We start from the raw sequence: 19,014 nt of genomic DNA, 5'->3' as shown, positions 1-19,014 counted from the left end.
TCTGGCTCCTTTGGTGTTTGGACATGATCCGGGCTGTCACTTATAGATGAGTCTGCATCAGTCTCAAATCTAGGACCTTTCTGAGTTACACTTTCCCTCTTGTTCTTGGTCTAGAGACATCTGTCTGCCGGTGGTGGTTTTTGACAACCGAGAGCAAGGTGACACCTCTAGTAAAAGGTGATGCTCAGGTCATTGGGATCGTGCAGCAGTGGGAAAGGAGAGAGCTTTGGTGTGAGACAGACTCAGGTCCAAATCGTGGGCCTGTCACTTACTAGCTGTATGATCTTAGCAAGTGACCCCCAAGTCCAATCCCATTTCCTCATCTGCAAATTGGGAGAAGAGCGCCTCCCTCAGCACTGGACCACAGTGACATGAGACATCCTTTCTGGGGGATCTGCACACAGGATGTGGACGAGCTTAGACTGCTCCATCTGTTCTCACATGACGCCCTGGAGGCAGAATATCAGAAACAATTCTCACAGAATTTCCTGCTAGGCTGAGGGGAGCTTACGGGAACTCTTCTCTCTATAGTTAGACAAGTGCCTTAAAGAGATGGATGCCCGCCTTAGAGCTGGGAGCACTGTTAGTGGACAAGAACATTTGTGGGGTGGTCAAGGAAGGTCTGGTCCAGCTGCTCCCTCCATGCCTGGAGCTTTTTAGCTTTTCCCTGAGTTAAGCCTAAAGGCTAGGGGTCTCACAGGGTGAAAAGCCTAGGACTAGTGATTTCTGATTTTCTGGGATCAAGTAGGTCTTGTCTGTGGCCAGCAGGTGGTGCTAAGCCCTCAGTCCTGCCATTTCACTATCCCCAGCTGTTTAAGGTGTATGAAGGAGTGGAGGAAGGGTACTCTGAATGGTCCCCAGGGAAGGTGCTGCCCAGACACTTCTCATTAGTGAGTCTGGCCCCCTCCTCTGGTCTTAAGGACAGCTAAGCTGAGTCTTTAGACTAAAAACCAGGCACTGTCCCCAGAACTCTGGACCAACTTTGAACAGCTTTCTCATCTCCTTCCTCTAAACTAGAAACAAGTCAGCACAGCAAGAAATCAGTGTGTGTGTGTGTGTGTGTGTGTGTGGAGGGGGGGGAGTCTCTGTGGGTACACGGATGGATGGGGGGGTGTGGTGTGTGTGTCTGTGGGTACAGGGATGGGGCATCTTAGAGCTTGAACCAGCAGTTCCTTTGTCCTTCAGCCCTGCCTCTGGAGTAGCCTGGGACAAACTCTCACTGATCCAGCCAAAGCCCCCTGCAGGCCTCACACTGCACCATTGACCTTGACTCGTCCTGTACATTATTCATCATTCACTCATTCAGCACTTGCTCAGTGACAGTCACAGTGCTCAGTCAGCCACAGTCCCTGACCTCAAGGAGCCATGGACTTGGGAATGGGGAGACAGACCCACAAACACTGGCAAATGTGGAATGCCCACAAGCACAGAGGAAGGGACAGGACCATCACTTTCTAGAGGAATTAAGGGAGGCTTCAAGGAGGCATCATGGTGACTTGGACTTTTATAGATTTCCACAGGGAGAGATGAGGCCTGGACAGTCCAGGCAAAGGGAATAACATCATCTAAAGCTCAGAGGTAGGAAGATCAATGCTGTATGCAGGGAGGGGATATTGAGGCTGCCAGGGTGGTGGGTGGTTACATAGGGTCCTGGCCAGAGAACAGTAGGCTGTAACGACTAGAAGTCAGGCACAGCCTGAAATGACTGGTTATGGGTCTAGCCTTGACCAGAAGTTAATGGGGAACCACTGGAGGCACTTGATGTTGGAGAGAATGAAGTCTTTTAATAAGACCACTCTGGTCACCACATGGCAGATGGAGTCCAGAGGGTTGAGATAGAGAAAGAAGCACAGGTAATAGGTGCTGGCACAGGCCCTGTCGTCAGGGTCTGAGCTGGATGGGGACATAGTGTAGAAGGTACATTTAAGCACAGAAACTCCTCACTAGGGGACATATAATAGCACTTTCTCTGTTAGCATTCACTTGCTCAGTTGTCTCATCACGTAGCTGATTCAACAGCAGTCTCAACAGTTAACATTTATTGAGCACTTACCATGGACGAGGCACTCAAGCATTTGACATATGTTCTTCATTTACTCCCAAAACAATTCTATAAGGTAGGTACTATCAGTAGCCCCACTTTATAGATGAGGCAACTGAAGCACAGACAGGTTACATTAGGTGAAGCCTGAGAACTCGAGCCAGGGTGTGAACGAAAGCACTTGTTTTGAGAGCTAATGCTCCAGTCGCCACAGTAAGGCCCGTGACGTCCCCGCCTCTTTCCTTGAGCACCTTAGCCTCCTGGCAGATCCCTGGGAGGGGAGGCAGGGCTCAGGGCTGCAAGCTTTATCAGTGCCCAATCGAGACGGTTAGACAGGCTGGAAGGGCTGGGCTCCCAGAGGCAGAGAAGGGAAGTGTCCCTGAAGGGCGGAAGAGGACCAACCCCAGGTCCCTTTCCTGGCCTCCCAGCTAGGGTCCCTGGAGCCTCTGAAATGTGGGCTGGCAGCTACCAGCCCCTGCCCTCCCTGCCCACCAGCAAGAATAGCCCAGAGTTTAGGTCACAAAGGGGTAGGCTTTATTGACGGCAAAGAAGGCAGAATTCTGGGCAAGTACACATAGCACTGCTCCAAGAGTCTGGCTTGGGGTCAAGCCGGTCACAATCAATGGCCTTTTAGCCTCAGGGACCTCACCCACCCCCACCATCCTGTGCTTTCCACCATTTCCTCTTCTAGCAATCCAAAGGCTCTCTTAGGACACCCTCTTGACAAAGTGAGTGGCAGCCCCTGGTGGGGGGCCAGGGCAGAGCACAGGCCAGGCCTGTGGTGGGCCCAGGACCCCAGTCTCTCTCAGCCTGTTTCAGTCCACAGCCTCCCAGGGTGGGGGACAGAATGGGAGCAGGCAGGTGCGGCAGCTCTGGGCCATGGAGCCCCCATTAAAAGAGCTTTGAGGTCAGCGGCAAGCAGCCCATCTCTCCTCCCCGTGCCCGAGCAGGGCTCAGAAAGCTAAGCCCCTCAGTGACGTTTCCTATCTGCTGAGCCTGCCCGGGGGGCAGGGGCTCCCCATCTCCAGCCCTCCAGCTCGACTGTGCTCCCTCATCACCTGCCCTCCCTAGCAGGCCAGGCCCACCCTTTCGTCCATCACTTTTTCAGGGACCAAGTAGGGGCTGGGGCCTCACTGCAGGCATCTCTTGGGGCCACAGAAACGGGGCAGCAGGCCTTCAATTTGGAGCCTGTTCTTCCCCAGCCACCTGCCCAGCTTGCGGCCAGTCAGTCGTGGGGGCCCAGGACTAGATGGAGACCCAACTTTAGGGCCTGACCCTTTCCACAGCTCTGTCAGTCTAGGGCAGGGGAGGGGGATGAGCCAGTCCTGAGTTAGGGCTGGGAGGAGCAGGGACAAAAATAACCCAGTGCAGGCTCCTGCTGAGGCCAGAAATAGAGTAGCGACAAGTGCCTTGTAACACCCTGGGCGAGCAGCAGGCAGAGAGGCTGAGCTGGAGGGCCCAGCCTCATACCAGGTCCTGGCCTGGCCAAGGGGCCCACACCACGTCCGCTCTACATACCATGCCACACTGGCGTGCGCACACATAAGGAGGGGCCCCAAAGGAGCAGAGTTCAGGACAGGGAGTCTGGAGAGATGCTGAACTTGGGCTTGGCCTTGGCCACGGCCACACTGCGCTTGCGTAAGGGCCCACGAGCGAGGGTCAGGACATCCAGCAGGGTGGGGTCCTCCTCAAGCTGGCGGGCCGTGCAGACTGGCGTGGGCACTTTGATGGTGTTGCCAAACTTGGAGTAGTCCACGGAGTAGCGGCCATCCTCCTCGGTCACAATGGGTACAAAGCGTTGGCCCCACAGGATCTCGTCGGCCAGGTAGGAGGTGCGGGCCTGGGTGGTGATGCCCGTGGTTTCCACCACACCTTCCAGGATGACGATGATCTCAAGGTCCTGATGGTGGTGCAGGTCGCAGGGCGCCAGGTCATAGAGCGGGCTGTTGGCGTCAATGACGTGGTAGATGATGAGCGGAGCCACCAGGAAGATGCTATTGCCACCCACACCATTCTCCATGGGGATGTCCACCTGGTGGAGGGGGACCACCTCACCCTCAGGGCTGGTGGTCTTGCGTACCACCTGCATGTGGATGGTGGCACTGATGATCATGCTCTTGCGGAGGTCACCCACGCGCAGCATGAAGCAGAGGCGGCCGTGGCGCAGGGCGATGACTGCATGCTTGCTGAAGATGAGGGTCTCGGCCCGCCGGTGGGCCTGGGCCGTCTTCATGAAGATGCAGCCCAGCATGATGGCGTTGATCATGAGCCCCACGATGTTCTGCACAATGAGGATCAGGATGGCCAGAGGGCACTCCTCAGTCACCATGCGGCCGCCAAAACCAATGGTCACCTGGACCTCAATGGAGAAAAGGAAGGCAGATGAAAAGGAGTGGATGCTGGTGACGCAGGGCACAGCGGCACCCTCGCCAGGGGCCAGGTCACCGTGGGCAAAGGCGATGAGCCACCAGACCATGGCAAAGAGTAGCCAGCTGCACAGGAAAGACATGGTGAAGATGAGCAGCGTGTATGGCCACTTGAGATCCACCAGTGTGGTGAACACGTCCTGTAGGAAGCGGCCTTGCTCCCGGATGTTCTTGTGGGCCACGTTGCAGTTGCCGTTCTTGGATACGAAGCGGGCTTTCCGCTCACGGGCACGGTACCGGGGCTCTGCGGGGTCCTCGGCTAGTCGCGTGAGCACATACTCCTCGGGGATGATGCCTTTGCGGGACAGCATGGCTCCAGGGACCACCAGGTAGAGGCCTCCCCCATGGAGGAGGGGGACAACCCCTGACTGAGCCTTCTCCCTACTGTGGGGTTCCCGCCCTGGGACCACCCTCAGTCTGCACTGGTCTTACTTCTGAGATGCCTCTCCAGCTAGACTCGACTCATCCTCACCTCCACCTGGCCCCTGCTTCACTTCCTTATACCAGCCTCACACCTCAGCCCACCTGCCCACTGCCTACTGAATCACCTCCACTCTGCCTGTTCGACACCTGGCGCTGGATCCCAGGTCAACTCTCCTCCAGCCGCTGGCGACCCCTAGGCGTCTTCCTAGGACCCCTTCTCCCCACCGAGCCTTCCTTCTCAACCCACCTCTCCCACCTGGGAACGTCACACCTCCGGATCTTACCGACTGACCAGACCTCACACAACGTCCACCGTGTCTCCTGTCTGGCCCATTTCTGCCCTGGGCTCCCCTCCAAGCTCCAGTTTCACACGGTCTCCCCTCCAGGTACGCTCCCTCTTTTCCTACCCGACCCCGCGAAGCGCTCTCGCCGATTTGCGATGCGCCCTCCAGCTCTCGTCCTCTCTGTCTCCTTGGGATCCTGCGCCCTCCAGAGTCGCCCGTCCACCCGGCCCCACTCCAGATCCCCTCGCCCCGGCGCGACCCGGCGGGGCTCAACTCGGAGTGGCGGCCTCCCGGCCCCGCGCCCGCCGCACGCACGCCGGCGCCGCTCCCCCGCCCGCCGCTCAGTCCCTGCCCCGCCCGCCCGTCGCCACAGCACCTGCTCCTGCTCCTCAAGCTGCAGTCCTCGCCTCCCCGCCCCCTCCTGCCGCCCGGGCGCCCGCGGCGGGTCGTTCTGCGGCCCGTCCGTCCGTCAGTCGGCCCGCGGAGACCGACCTGTGCTAGGTGGGGTAGAGGATTGAGGACACCGGGCGCCCGGGCCGTGGAGTGGGGGCCGGGGGCCGCCAGGGGGAGCCCGACCTATTCCTGGGCCGGAGGGCGGGCGGGCCCCGGCGCAGGCCCCGCCCCTCGCCATTCACCACCCCCGCCTGCCTTCTCCCGAGCTCGCTGTCTGGCTTGGGGACTTTGCCCAATCAGATGGACCGAAGAGGTTCCTCCCAGCCTTCACACTAGGAAATTAGGGCGGGGTGAGGGGCGTGAAGGGAGTCGCGACCCGATCTCCCTTTCTGGGGGCAGATTCCCTGTGGTCCTGGCTCTCCTACTCCAAATTTCCCATCCTCGGTTGTGCCAGTATCCGCCTGGGCTTTGTGGGTTCCCCGCGAAATGAGATAGAGGAACTGTGTCACCAACCTGGCGACTGGGGCGGGGGGCAGATTAGGGGGCGGCGGGGGGGGAGGGGCGCAGATTAGGTGGATGGAGGACTTCTCAACAGACGGCTTCTCCTTGGCGAGGCTTTTTAGTATTTTCTGAGTCACGGATTCTTTGGGAATCTGATAAAAGCTACGGACTTCCTCCCCGGAAAAAAGTACCTTAGTAGGTGTAAAAACACAGTTTAACACCCACTACAGGGAATGCTGGATGCTTAAGCCCAGAAGCCTGGGTGGTTGCATCTTCTTCAGTCATGACCCATCCTTTTAAAACCACCCCTGCAGTTTAAAGAGGGTTTGAGCTACCGGCGCCTTCCAGGATGGCTCAGCAGTAAAGAATCAGCCTGCCAATGCAGGAGATGCAGAAGACACAGGTTCGATCCCTGGGTCTGGAAGACCCCTGGAGAAGGAAATGGCAACCCACTCCAGTATCCTTATCTGGAAAATCTCATGGACAGAGGAACCTGGCGGGCCACAGTTATGGGGTTGTAAAGACACGGCTGAGTCCGCACGCACTTAAGCTACTGGTGCTTGCTTTACACCTCCTAGGGTACATGATTTTGTCTGCCTTAGGTTATTGGAGGCACCTGGGTCTGAGGAGATGTGTCAAAGGGCTGTTTTGGGCACTGTGTGTGGGGGGTGCAGGGAGGGCTCAAGTTTTTGGCCTGAAGAGGAATGGTGTTTCTACTGCAGGCATCTACCTTGGGTTGTTCTGTGCCTTGGGCTCCCTCCACTACTCATGGTAAGCATGATTTGGGGCTGTGTTACCAGAGATGCAGATGAAGGCAGGAGGAGAAGGGGATGACAGAGGATAAGATGGTCGGATGGCATCACTAACTTGATGGACATGAGTTTGAGCAAGATCTGGGAGTTAGTGATAGACAGGGAAGCCTGGAATGCTGCAGTCTATGGGGTTGCAAAGAGTCAGATATGACTGAGTGACTGAACTGACCAGAGATGCAATGCTTAGGATGGGGAGGGGAAAACAGGATGAGGAGAGAGGGGAGCTCAAGGAGACAGAGTTACACAGGAAACCTCGGGGGCAACTACAGCTGTTCAGCCATCAGAAAAGGAGCCTTGGAGAGCCTTCCCAGGGAGTTTGGGTACTATTGCCAAAACCCTTGGTGTCCAAGGGGGATGGACTAGTTATTTTGTGTGGCTCAAAATATAGAATTGGTATAGACAGTGAGTGGAACAGAGGCAGGCTTTGATTTCATGTATGGAAAAGAAAGTGAAAGAAAGTGTTAGTCACGCAGTCGTGTCCACCTCTTTTGCTACCCCATAGACTGTAGCCCACAAGGCTTCTCTGTCCATGAGATTTGCCAGGCAAGAATACTGGAGTGGGTTGCCATTCCCTTCTCTAGGGGATCTTCCCGACCCCTAGAGGCAGGTGGGTTCTTTACTGTCTCAGCCACCAGGGAATCATCATACATGTATGGAAAAGTCAGTTCTAATAACCAGAGATGACCCTCATCAATGGGGTGTCCATGTCATGGTTGGTGGACCATCAAGGGTGCTATAGAGAGATTTAGGTTAAGATGACCTTGGGCATCTCTGCAAAACTTCAATGTGAGCTGTGATGTGCCCCTGTGCCTATGCTACTTTCCTTTAATCCCTTGGAGGGGGGGGTGGTGGTGGTCATAGACATGAGGATTGGGAATCCTTTTTTCCCTTCTTAGGCTCTGCTCTGCTCCTTCCCAGCGGAGGGAGTTGTTGGGCCCCCAGAGACATCTCTGAGGCATCTCAGAGCTGGAAAGGCTAGGACTTGCCTCACAGGGTGGCCCTGAGGCCTCAGCTATTCCTTGCTCTTCCCTTTGCAGGAAGGCTTGCTCCCCACCCAGAGGGCTCAGCCTCCTGCTGTGCTCCATCCTGCACCTCCTCATACTTATCTCCCCCCAACACTGCATTTGTCAGGTCTCTTTCTCACTAGAGACCTTCTTCACTTTCCTATTGTGCATAGGCTTGTCCCAGACCTTTGGTTGGTCGTGGCGTTCAAGGCTCTCTGATTTTGTTCTCCCTCACCATCTTGGGCCTTTTTCTTTAACCCTCTACTTAGATAAAATTCCTACCCTTCCCATGATCAGCTTCAATCCTGCCTCTCCCAGGCACCCTGCCAGGTCTCACAGAGCTCTTCCTTCTGAGCTCCTCTGGCTCCTAGAACATCTAGAAGGGTCTGTGCTGGGCCCCTCTCCAATGACTGGTGGGTTTCCCTTACATTGTCTGACTCTGACCCCCTTGCAAAGGACAAGGCTGCAGGCCAAGACGCCTGCATCTGCACCCCAGGACTCAGTACAGAACATATAAATGATAATAAATCGATATGGAAATGAGCATCTTCCTTTCTTGCCAGGATAGGTGTGCACTCCCATCTCATGATGCCTGTGGAGTCTGAGGACAACTGTTGTAGTCTCCCCCGTGTCTGGGCCCAGCATCTCCCAATAGTGACCTGGCTGACTTGTGGTATAGGTACTGTGCTTTCCTTCTGATGGGCCACCCTTTCTCAACTTCTGAATGTCCCTATGTGTGGGATGGAGTGGGGGACATATGATTCAGGCCCCCCTCTTTTTCAGAGGGGTAGGGTGTACACTGCAGGTGCTAGTAGCCATCTGTCATGGGTGAGGGACAGGAAGACGGAATCCATCAGCCCTGATGGCAAACACCTGGATCCAGCCATGCTTGAAGTAGTACACCTCCTAACCTTCTCAGTCACATAGGATAAGAAATTCCAGTTGTTTTTTTTTAAAGCCACTTTGAGTTGGGTTCTTGTCATTTGTAATTTAAATGCACTGGTCCAGGGTACCTGGGGACCCACAATTTTAACCCAAGAATTAAAGTAAGAAGGAAAAGGGACTGTATGAAGATCTGCCACCTTATCTGATGAGATAATCACAAAAATACTATAACCCCCAAATTCGTATCTTGGAGCCTCCAGTGTGATAGGGCCAGTGAAGAGGTAATTAGGTTAAATGAGTCACAGGAGTGCAGCCTCATCCAATATGTCTAGATTCCTAATAAGGAGAGCGAGAGACCAGGGGTGCACACAGAGGAAAGGCCATGAGCAGATGCAGCTAGAAGGAGAGAGGCCTCAGGAAAAACCAAGCCAGTGACACTCTGATCTTGGACTTCCACTCTCCAGCACTGTCAAAAGTAAATTTCTGCTGTTTAAGCCACCCGGGCTATGGTGTTTTGCTACGGCAGAACACAACCTAGCTGATGAAGACAGCCTTTATTTCACAGATGAGGGAAAGTGCTTTCGGCCACACTCACACAGCTTCCTTAGGTCTACTTGATGCTAAAGTCAGACTGCATCCCTGGGACCCACGGCCCACACCAGTCCCTGCCCACCAGACCCACGACCTCTGGCCTTCGGTAGGAAATAACCAATCTCTTTATTTACAAGGGATTTACAGTTAGAAAACCCAGGCAGGAGGGTGGGGCAGGGATCGCACTTGGGCTGTGGTAGGTCATTTGTCAGCACGGACAAAAGAGGCGAAGACACTGTCTTTCCGGCTGAGCAGCTTCTCTGGCTTGTCGAACTCAAGGATGGCGCCGCGCTTCAGGACAATCACCAGGTCTGCACTCAGGATGGTGTGCACGCGGTGCTGGGTGGGGCAGGAGGGGCTGTCAGTGTGGTGCAGGCAGGGCTGGGGCCACTGAGGCATCCCTCCTGCATCTTGGAGGAGGAGGCATGTGGCTAGAATGTCCTCTGTCTGTGGTGACTGCCCTTTCCCGGGGTGGGACTCCAAACCCTCCATCCGCTAATGCCACCTTCTCCCTCACCAGGTCTCAGATCTGCTCAGAGATCCCCAGCACCCACATCTCCCATTTGCTCTGGAGAAGTAACCCTAGCCTAGCTTGCAGGGTCTTGGGACAGGGGTGGACCCTGGGACCTGGAAAAAGAGGGAAGGTCTGAGGGAAGTGTGGGTGCAAACCTTCCTATACCTCAAATCCTGCAATCCAGGCTCCTTGCAAGCCTGCCAAACTGCTTGCTCTGCACTGCCCGGGGCTCTCTCTCGATTATCAGGCACAGGTGAGCCCAGAGGCTGCCCTCAGGAGGTCAGCCCTCTCTCTGGGTGTCCCCCCTGCACCCCATCAGTGGGCGCCTTACCGCGATGGTGACTACGGTGCGGTCTGCGAAGGCCGTCATCACCACTTTCTGGAGGATGTTTTCCTGCCAGGTGGAGCAGCAGATGTTGGCTCACCTGACCAGTGGGTGGGGTCTGGCCTGGCTTCTGGCCCAGTCGCCATGTGACCCCAAACCCAGCCCTGCCCCTTACCTGGGGCTCTAGTCCCCACAGGACTGACCAGGTTCCCAGCATTCAGGGGCTGGGCTCTGCCTGTTGGGAGCTCAGCTGTGTGTGTGCATGTGTGCATGCATGCAGGCTGTGAGTGTGTCTGGGTGTGCTGTCTGGTGGGGATGGGTGTGAAGTCTGTGGGTCCCTGTGCAGCTTGTGTATATGTGTGTTATAAACATGCCCTAAGACTGCTGAAATCAGGGTCCCTCATTCTTTGCCTTTTCTGCCCCAAATGAACCTTGATGTTAAGGGCAACCTGAACTTCAGGACTACTTTCTGAACTTCTCCCTAACACCCCCTGAAAACCCTCTCCAAGACCCCTGCCCCATGGGTGTGCCCAGCACCGACCGTGGCCATGTCGATGGAAGCTGTGGCTTCGTCCATGATGAAGATACTGGTCTTCCTCACGAAGGCCCGGGCCAGGCAGAACAGCTGCCTCTGGCCCTGGCTGAAGTTCTCCCCGCCTTCTGTGATGATGGCATCTGAAAACACCCCCGGGGAGGGCTGAGTTAACCCTGCGTTGTGAGTTGAGTGGATGGAGTGGCTTGTGTGGGAATGTGTGTGCAGGGGCTAACGTGTAGGTGTGTGTCGTGGGTAGAGGTGTGTGCAGGGTGGCTGCACCTAACACAACACAGGAATTACAGGAGTGACAAAGAGAAGCACGTCCCCTGGAGTTAGGCGCGGCTGTGGCCCTGGGCAGTACTGGGAGGAGGTGTGAGCACAGAGTGTGTATGTCAGGCATGTGTGTGGGCCATGGTGGGGTAATTTTCTGAAGCCAGGGCTTGGCTGGCCCCCACTGCCCCAGGGGTTGCAGCAGGTACACCAAGGCTCTGCTGACCCCCCACCCCCCGGGCTGGGGACAGACTCTTCTCAGTAGCTTCAATGAGTAAGCTGTGCCTGTGATCCCTGAGTCGGTCCTCTCCTTCCTCAGGGTGGAACAGGACAAGCAGGTGGATGAGGAGGACAGGGCATGGTATCAGGGGCTTGCAAGTTCTGTGTCACAGTGACCCTTACTGTCCCCCCTGTGCCCTGCAGGAGGGGCCAGATCCTGAACTGACCAGTTGTGTGACCTGGGAAAAGTCATATGACTTATCTGAACTTCTGTATGGTAAGAGGTAGAACTTAATGGTTTCTGGGGTCCTGCCAGACCCTAGGCTCTAAACTGTGGGTGAAGTTAAGATGTGGGTGTGAGTCGTCCGTCCCTAGCCCTTACAGGTGTCCCTGATTGCCCGGCCACTGCTCAGCCAGGAGTAGTTACCAAGGCCTCCCGGCAGCGCCTTCACCACCAGCTTCAGCTGGGCTATCTCCAGGGCCTCCCACAGCGTGCCGTCGGAACACTTCCGCTCCGGGTCCAGGTTGAATCTGGAGGGTGACATACAAAGCCCTTGGGGAGGGGAGCAGGGTCCTGGCTCCATTCCCAGGGTATGTGCAGTGGGCAAGGCTGGAAAAGGGAGCAGTGAGGGACCTGATTGACTTGGGGTCCGGCTGGGAGGGGGCAGCAAGCTGCTGGCTGTCGGGTAGGGGAGGAAAGCATCCCAGGCCTGAGGGGTGGGGGACCCCTACCTGGGCACAGCAGGAAAGAGGGCATGAGGGGGCAGCTCTAAAGAGCCAGTGCCAAGCCTTCATGCCCGAGCTGGAGCAGGGCTGCCCCTGGCCTTGCCATTCTCTCCTCTCTCTGCCCAGCTCTGGAGGAGTGGAGCTGGGCCTGGGGCTGGGGTGGGCCTGGCAGTGGGGTGGGCGGCTCACCGGATGGTGCCGCTAAAGAGGACGGGGTCCTGCAGGATGATGGACAGGCGCGAGCGCAGAGTGTGCAGCGGCAGTTTGGAGATGTCGATGCCGTCGATGATGATACGCCCTGAGTGCAGACAGGGTCACAGGAGGGGCACCAGGGAGCGGGGAGATGATGGCGCTGGGGACAGGGTCCGCCTGGCACCCGGGTCCCAACAAGGATGCAGGGGAAGGCAGCAATGGCTGGGCCTCCTGCGACTTCTGAGCAAACCCAGGACTGAGATCCCATCTGGTGGCTGTGGGATGCCTGTTATACAACTCACCTTCGAACATGTCCACCATGCGGAAGAAGGCGAGAGAGAAGGAGGACTTCCCACTGCCTGTGCGGCCGCAGATGCCAATCTGGAAGGAGAGGAGCAGCCACGCTGTGGGCACTGGGGCGGCTGGGAGCCGTGAGGGCTGGCTCTGGGCTGTGCGGGCGTGAGAGTGTGTCTTCAGCCAGGGCTGGTCCCGGGTTCGGGCTTGTTTCCTGCAGTGGCTCCAGAGGGGGGCTCCGGCTTGCCTGGCTGCATGTGGGTGTGGCTGGTACAGGGCCTCAGGGGAGTTGCGGGCCCTGGGGGCACTCTCAGTGGGGTATGGCAGGAGGGCACAGGGGTGGCTGAGTGCGGTGTGCAAGGCGTGCCCCCCTTAAACTGGAGCATCCCTTAGCCCATAGCTTCCTGCCCATGGATCCCTATAGAAATGACCATCAGGGACCAACCCAGAGGCAGAGATGGCCATACAGAAGGACCAGAGAGGCAGGGACAGAGTGTATCGAAAGGTCAGGGAGAGTAAGATGGGCAGCCACAGACAATGATGAAGTGAGAGAGACAGGAGGAAAGGCAGAGGGGGTCAATCAAAGTCAGATCAGAGTGCCAGACGGGGGGCTCCCTCCTCAGGACAGGCCCTCGCTCTCTGCCCCAGGATTCTGCTCTGAAGTTCGGGGACCAGTGTCCTGGGAGAGCCCCTGGCCATTTGCAGGGGGCCCTGTCAAAGCGCCTCTGAGTCTGTGTCCACCTCCGTGGTGGGTGAGTGGGGGCAGCAGGAGGAGAAGGGGAGAGGCCCAGGGCTGGGAGACTGGGCGTCTGGATGGGTGCAAGGCCTGGAGGGTCAGAAGGTGGCCCTGGGGGTGCTGTCCAGCTCTCCCTGCCCCTACCTTCTGTCCGGGGGAGATGAGGGCATTGACGTGCTTCAGCACTGGCTTCAGGGAGCTGTCGTAGCGCACACTCAGGTTCTGGATCTGGATCTTGCCCTGGTCCGGCCAGTTCTTGGGGATCAGCGATGGTGCTGGGGACCGATGGGGGGGGGTCAGCTGCCAGGCATGGGCCACAGCCAGTATCCAGGAGTGCCCCCCCACCCCAGGTTCCTCGTGCCTCATCAACCCAAACACACATCCACGCTGGGCCCTTTCCCTGGGAGTCCTCCCACACCCCTCACCCAGCAGCCCCTCATAGCTCTCCGCTTCGGTTTTCAGCAGCCCATGGATGCGTTTCACGGCCCCCATCTGGAGCTCCATGTCCGCCAGGTTCCTGACCATCCAGTTGAGGTAGTTGGACACCTGTGGGGAGCGAGCCAGTCACCTGGTCCCATCCCTGGGCCCTGGGATGGCTCTTCTTACAGTCCAGGGTGCCTTCTGCTGCCCGCTGCTGGCAGTCCAGGGGGCCCTTCCTGGGGGCTACAGTGAATGTGGATCCTTACCCAGCACCCATCTGGGGCCCAGGCCTGGGGGAAGGGGTGGGGACCTGCAGGGAGCCTTCCTGCCCACATGGTCCCTCTGGCATCAGACTCGGTGTAGCTGGGGGGAAGGCCCAGGAGTGTCTCAGTCGGGGGAGGGGGGTGCCCTCTGTTGTCTGCTGGTGTCTACCCCCTCTCCTGCCCCGCCTGTCACCACTCACCATTAGGGCGTAGGTGAGGCCCAGGCCCACCAGGCCAGCAGAGAGCTCCTTGTGCAGGGAGTTGGAGATGGAGGTCACGGCCGCGATGAGGACCACACATGCACCAATGTACTCCTGCGGAGGGAGCGAGGCTGGCCTGGGCCCTCGGTGGGTGCTTTAGCCACAGCATGCCCCTCTGCCCCAACCCACCTCAGTCTCTTAGGACAGAGAGCAGCTCAGCTGAGACTGAGTCCCAGCCCCACACTGCACACACACATCCTCAGACACACAGGAGGGCGTGAAGGTTGGAGCCCAGCAGACACCATGTGCACACAGCAGTGCTCCCCCACCCCATGCCCAACACGCATACCTCACCAGCTGGCCCCACGTGCCACATGACCCACTTAAGACACACACACTTGTCACAGCTCAACGCGCAACTCTTCTCCCTCTGGGCCCACACCTCAGACACACGAGCCTCCAGGCAGTGAGAGAGGGAGGACCCCCAGGGTTGGGAGAAGCAGGAGGGCTTGACACCCACCCCTGTGTGTGCACCTGAGTCGGCATCCATCCTTCCTTCCCGCCCTCCAGCCCCTGTTTGGCCCTTGCTCTGGCAGCACAGCGCTATCAGAGCCCCCTGTCCTGGGGCTGGTGGTGGGTGGGGGGAGGCACTTGCCATGCGGACTTCTAGCCACCTGTTGGCGGCCGTGAGGAAGAGGGAGGCGATGTTATTGGAGTCTGTGTATTCAAGGAGCTTCTGCTGGAACCGGGCCTCATACCTGGATGGAGGATGATGAGGGTGAGGGGGAATAATCTTGGTCCATGCAGTCCCTGGGACCCTCCTCACCTGCAGCCCTGAAACATGCCACCTCTGCCACCTGATGTATGCCACTCCTCTCTGGAATGCCTTCCCAGCTCCCTTCTTCTTATTCATACCTGTCAAGAGCGCCACCTCCTTCAGACTCTCGTTTTCACTCCAAGACCAGTTCTCCTCTGTAGGGCTTCCCTTTTACACTAAAGGGCTCCTCCACCCACCCCGTTGCTCAGGCCAGAAACCTGATTCACATCCAGTCATCTGATTCACATCCAATCCCTCAGTCCTCTTCTGTCTTCCTCCAGCACTGCCCTTGCCTCTCTGCCTGCCTCTCGCCTGCTTCTTGCCCTCCACAAACTTACCTGGACCATAGCATCAGCTTCCTAACCGGTCTACCTGCCATCTCTCTACAGTCCACTCTCCACACAGCAGCCAGCATAAGCTTCCCAAGGCATGAATTGCATCCTATCTCTCCAATGCTAGGAATATGAAAGACTTTTTAGGATAAAGAACCACCTTCTTGCCTGTGGGAACCAGCCCCTGCCAACTTCACCAGCCTTCTTCCATGCCACAAATCCCCTTGCTCACTGCGTTGCAGCCACAGAAGTGACAGCAAAGTAATTTATTACATTGCTTGCCTTTTTTCAGTTTTGTGACAATGCCAAGTTCCTCCCCACCCAAGGCCTTTTATCATGCTGTTCCCTTTGCCTGGAATGCTTTCTCCTCTGCTCTACCCAAGGCTGATTTCTCTCAACCTTCAGGCTTTACCTTAAATGACATCTCTTCAGAGTAGCCTTTCCTGGCCTACTGTTCTCCATCTCTGCAGCCTGTTTGTTTCATAATCTCTGCTCATATATTAATTTCTCTAGCTGTTTATCATCGATCTCCCTCATTAGACTGCAAACTCCATGAGGATGGAGACCTTGTCTGTTTTGGTCACTAATGTATCCCCAGCACTTGTGTGTGCTCAGTGGCTGAGTTGTGTCTAATTCTTCATGACCCTAAGAACTGTAGCCTGAAAGGCTCCTCTGTCTGTGGGATTCTCCAGGCAAAGATACTGGAGTGGGTTGCCCTTTCCTCCTGCAGGGGATCTTCCCAACTCAGGGATCAAACTCACGTCTCTTATGTCTCCTGCATTGGCAGGCAGGTTCTTTACCACAAATGCCACCTGGGAAACCCTATCCCCAGCACCTGGCACTGTCAATAAATATTTGTTGAATGAACGAACCTTCTCCTATCCCTCTAAGATAGATGGGACCTTTCTGTACAAGGAACACTGGAGGCTTCTTCCCTCTTCTCGCGCCCTCATCATGTTCTCCCTTGCGTTACTCTGTATGGATCTGCCTCCTCTCTGATCAGCCTGGGCTCTTGGTGTCACTCTCCTTGGCCACCTCTTCAGACCTTGGGCCAGGCCTACAGGAGGGGGCAGCTGTGCTTGTTTGATGGTGAATAAAGGAAAACCATCTCAACATGGTCTCAGGGAAACAATGGAGGGGACTCAGAGGGACTCAAGATGGATCTTGTTGGGTATTTGCTTTTCTCTCCCAGAAGGTGTTTGTTCTGCTGTGATTATTTCTGGGTGAAGGGTCTGAGTCTAAACCATGTGTCTGAGGAGAGCAAAGTGAATCTCTGGGGTGTGAGAGGGTGTGATTGCCCAACCACAGGGTAGATGTGTGTGTGGCAGGGAGTGTGAAACCACATGTCTGAGGGCTTGAGTGAGTAAGTGCATGTTGAAGATGTGTATGTGTGAGTGCTTGTGTAACTGGAGAGCCTGAAGCGTGTGTGACTGGCCTGAGGGGTGGGTGTGCATGAAGGTGCATGTGAGATGGGGCTTCTGTGATAGGTGTGTGATGATGTAAGGAATGTGGAAAGAGCCCCAGACTTGGGGTCATGCAGAACCAGGCTAGAGTCTGAGTATTACTATTACTGGCTGTGTTTCAGGACTGAAACTAAGTTTTTTCATGGGGCTAGTAATATTTCCTACGTGAACTGAAATAATCACTCAGTGTTGGGCATCCTTGAAACATTTTTGGGGAGAAAAAGTAGAGCTTCCAGGAAAACCAGAGGGTCAGCCAGACCTGGGTCCCAAGCCCAGAACCAGCTCTCACTGTCTGTGTGACCTCGGGCTGGTTACTCAGCCTTATCTGTAGAATGGGCCTTCTCCTACCTATGTCACAAGGCTCTTGTGAGGATTAAACGTTATAATCCACACACATGCCTGGCACACAGGAAGTGTACAACCAATAAATAAACACTAGTTTGCTCTTGGCAGGGCAGGCTGCTGGGCAAAAGCCAATGAATTCAACACCTTCAGGGATGATTTTAAAAAGTCCTTCATTCAAATTTAAAAATCATCCACTGTGTCAGTGCAAGGTGGAGTAGGCCTCCCAGGGAGCAGTTTCTCTAGTTGACCACAGGCTTGGTTGAGGCGAGTTGCAGGATGCTGGCATCCACGCAGATCCTGTCAAGGGAGTCTGGCCCACTCAAGGAAAGTCACATTCTCTCTGCCCCAGGCCCAGCCTGAAGACCTCCAGAATATCAATTCTAAGAGGAGCATCACCAAAAGTTAGAGTAGAGGTTGGCTGGGGAGTGCCGAGGGGTCCAAAGGGTGGAAGAACTGGGGAGTTCCGACTGGAGAAGAGGACGAAGCTGGGAGGAAACCCTGGAGTCATGCCAGGCTCCAGGGAGTTTCCATGGGGAAGACAGCGCAGGCTCACACAGCGGCAGGGGAGGTTCAGGGAGCAGGGCCAAGGCCAGGGCAGAACTCGGCTTTGCTTTCCTCAGATGAGACCCCAAAGAGGACTTCCCGCTGGCCTCAGGTCCCCAAGGAGCGAACTGGGGCTGCGGTGTGGTACCAGGAGTCTGGGCAGCTGGACTTTGGGGGTTGGAGGGAGGAGATACAAGCCTCCTCAGACCCTCTCCTTGAGCCCTAGGGTCCTGGACACAAGGCCAGTGTCGCATGGTTATTGTCATGCCCCGTACAGCTGTGTCATCCTAAAAATAACCTAGAGTCATTCTCTCAGGCTTAGAGACCGGGGCCCCAGAATCTGGGTCAGATGTCTCTAACGTGTCTATCCAGAGGAGAGATGCTCTAATATTTCAGACAGAGACTGAGGTGGGGAGCAACAGCCCCAACCCCCACTCCCAAGGCAGCCTGAGATGCCCCTGTCAAGATGAACATCATAACTCAGAGTGTTAAGAGGATGGCAGGGCACTGACGTTTGGGGAGAGTTTCTATAACCTGGTGAACTCTTATCTACTCTTTGAGTCCTAGCACTAATGCCACCTCTTCAGTGAAGGCTTCCATGACTGCCTCCCTTCAATGCTACCACAGCCTTTCTTTCGGAGTACTTGGCACATGGGTTTGTCCTGGCGTGCTCAAAGCATAGGCTGTAAATGCCTCCAGGGTATGGGCTCATCTGAATTATTTCTATCTTTTCACTGCCCAGCGAGGGGCTGGGTGAACACTCAGTAAATGTTTGTTGAATGAACAAGCCAGCTTCAAATCTGGACTTTGTGGAAACTTACAGAGAACTTCAATTTCCTTACCTGAGAAATGGGAATCATCAAGTTTTCCATGTCAGATTGCAGGGCAGAATGAATGAGTACTGGCATGTAAAGTATTCAGCAGTGCTAGTGTTTGGCTCACAGTAGTGTCTCGAAAGATGGCCTCAGGGTTGGCCCACACACGTGAAGGCCTTTCTAGCATAGATTTGTGAGGAATTGTCTCGGCCTTGTCTCTTTTCACGTTTTACCTTAGTTCACAGAGGCCCTGGGCTTGGCTCCAGGTCTGAGAGTCTCCCCTCTGGATCATGCAGCTGGAGCCCAGTGGACCTGACCCCTTGGGTAGACCAGCCTCGGGGCCTGATGAGGGGCTGGGAGACATGTGTTCTGGGCTTTCCTAAGCGGAGCCCTGAGAATCAAATCCCGTGACCTGTGACCCTGGTTCCATCCCCACCCCCCTACCCTCCAGGGTGAATCTGGTACCTGAAAGCCCGGATGGTGGTGAGCCCTTCCACAGTTTCAGCGAAGTGTGAGAGCAGCGGGAGCTGGGTGGTGTCGTCCAGCTGCTGCAGGTCCCTGTGGGGGAAGCGGGGAGCAGAGCCGAATGGTTAAGAGGGTAGGTCGGGGCTCAGCCTGGGTCTGAATCCTAGCTCCACCCCTACT

General features: G+C 56.0%; 2 protein-coding genes across 5 annotated transcripts in view; both read right to left on the bottom strand.

Annotated features, from left to right (window-relative positions):
- Positions 1-2,552: 2,552 nt before the first annotated feature.
- KCNJ11 (potassium inwardly rectifying channel subfamily J member 11) lies at positions 2,553-5,746 on the bottom strand. Its single transcript, XM_043482544.1, has one exon. It carries the CDS (start codon positions 4,776-4,778, stop codon positions 3,612-3,614), a length of 1,167 nt encoding a protein of 388 aa, XP_043338479.1. The 5' UTR covers positions 4,779-5,746; the 3' UTR covers positions 2,553-3,611.
- Positions 5,747-9,467: 3,721 nt separating this feature from the next.
- Positions 9,468-19,014, bottom strand: part of ABCC8 (ATP binding cassette subfamily C member 8) — a 78,429-nt gene continuing 68,882 nt past the window's right edge. For 3 of the 4 annotated variants that reach the window (XM_043482395.1, XM_043482394.1, XM_043482396.1), the window contains 11 exons: positions 18,835-18,927; positions 14,710-14,812; positions 14,055-14,168; positions 13,597-13,717; positions 13,316-13,446; positions 12,444-12,522; positions 12,139-12,247; positions 11,651-11,754; positions 10,741-10,874; positions 10,206-10,268; positions 9,474-9,699 (listed from right to left, as the gene is read on the bottom strand). In XM_043482395.1, coding sequence (XP_043338330.1) covers positions 9,562-9,699; positions 10,206-10,268; positions 10,741-10,874; positions 11,651-11,754; positions 12,139-12,247; positions 12,444-12,522; positions 13,316-13,446; positions 13,597-13,717; positions 14,055-14,168; positions 14,710-14,812; positions 18,835-18,927 — 1,189 coding nt within the window. In that variant the 3' untranslated portion in view covers positions 9,474-9,561. Of the gene's footprint in view, positions 9,700-10,205; positions 10,269-10,740; positions 10,875-11,650; positions 11,755-12,138; positions 12,248-12,443; positions 12,523-13,315; positions 13,447-13,596; positions 13,718-14,054; positions 14,169-14,709; positions 14,813-18,834; positions 18,928-19,014 lie in introns of all 4 variants that reach the window. The other variant, XM_043482393.1, reaches the window with a different exon arrangement.

Source organism: Cervus canadensis, chromosome 11 (genome assembly GCF_019320065.1).
Source record: "Cervus canadensis isolate Bull #8, Minnesota chromosome 11, ASM1932006v1, whole genome shotgun sequence".
Lineage (NCBI taxonomy): Eukaryota > Metazoa > Chordata > Mammalia > Artiodactyla > Cervidae > Cervus > Cervus canadensis.
The sequence above is the reverse complement of the archived record's forward strand: the minus strand, read 5'-3'. Positions and strand labels throughout refer to the sequence as shown.

Bases quoted from the DNA above. Each gene is read 5' to 3' on its own strand.
- KCNJ11 (XM_043482544.1), bottom strand. From the start codon at position 4,778: ATGCTGTCCCGCAAAGGCATCATCCCCGAGGAGTATGTGCTCACGCGA.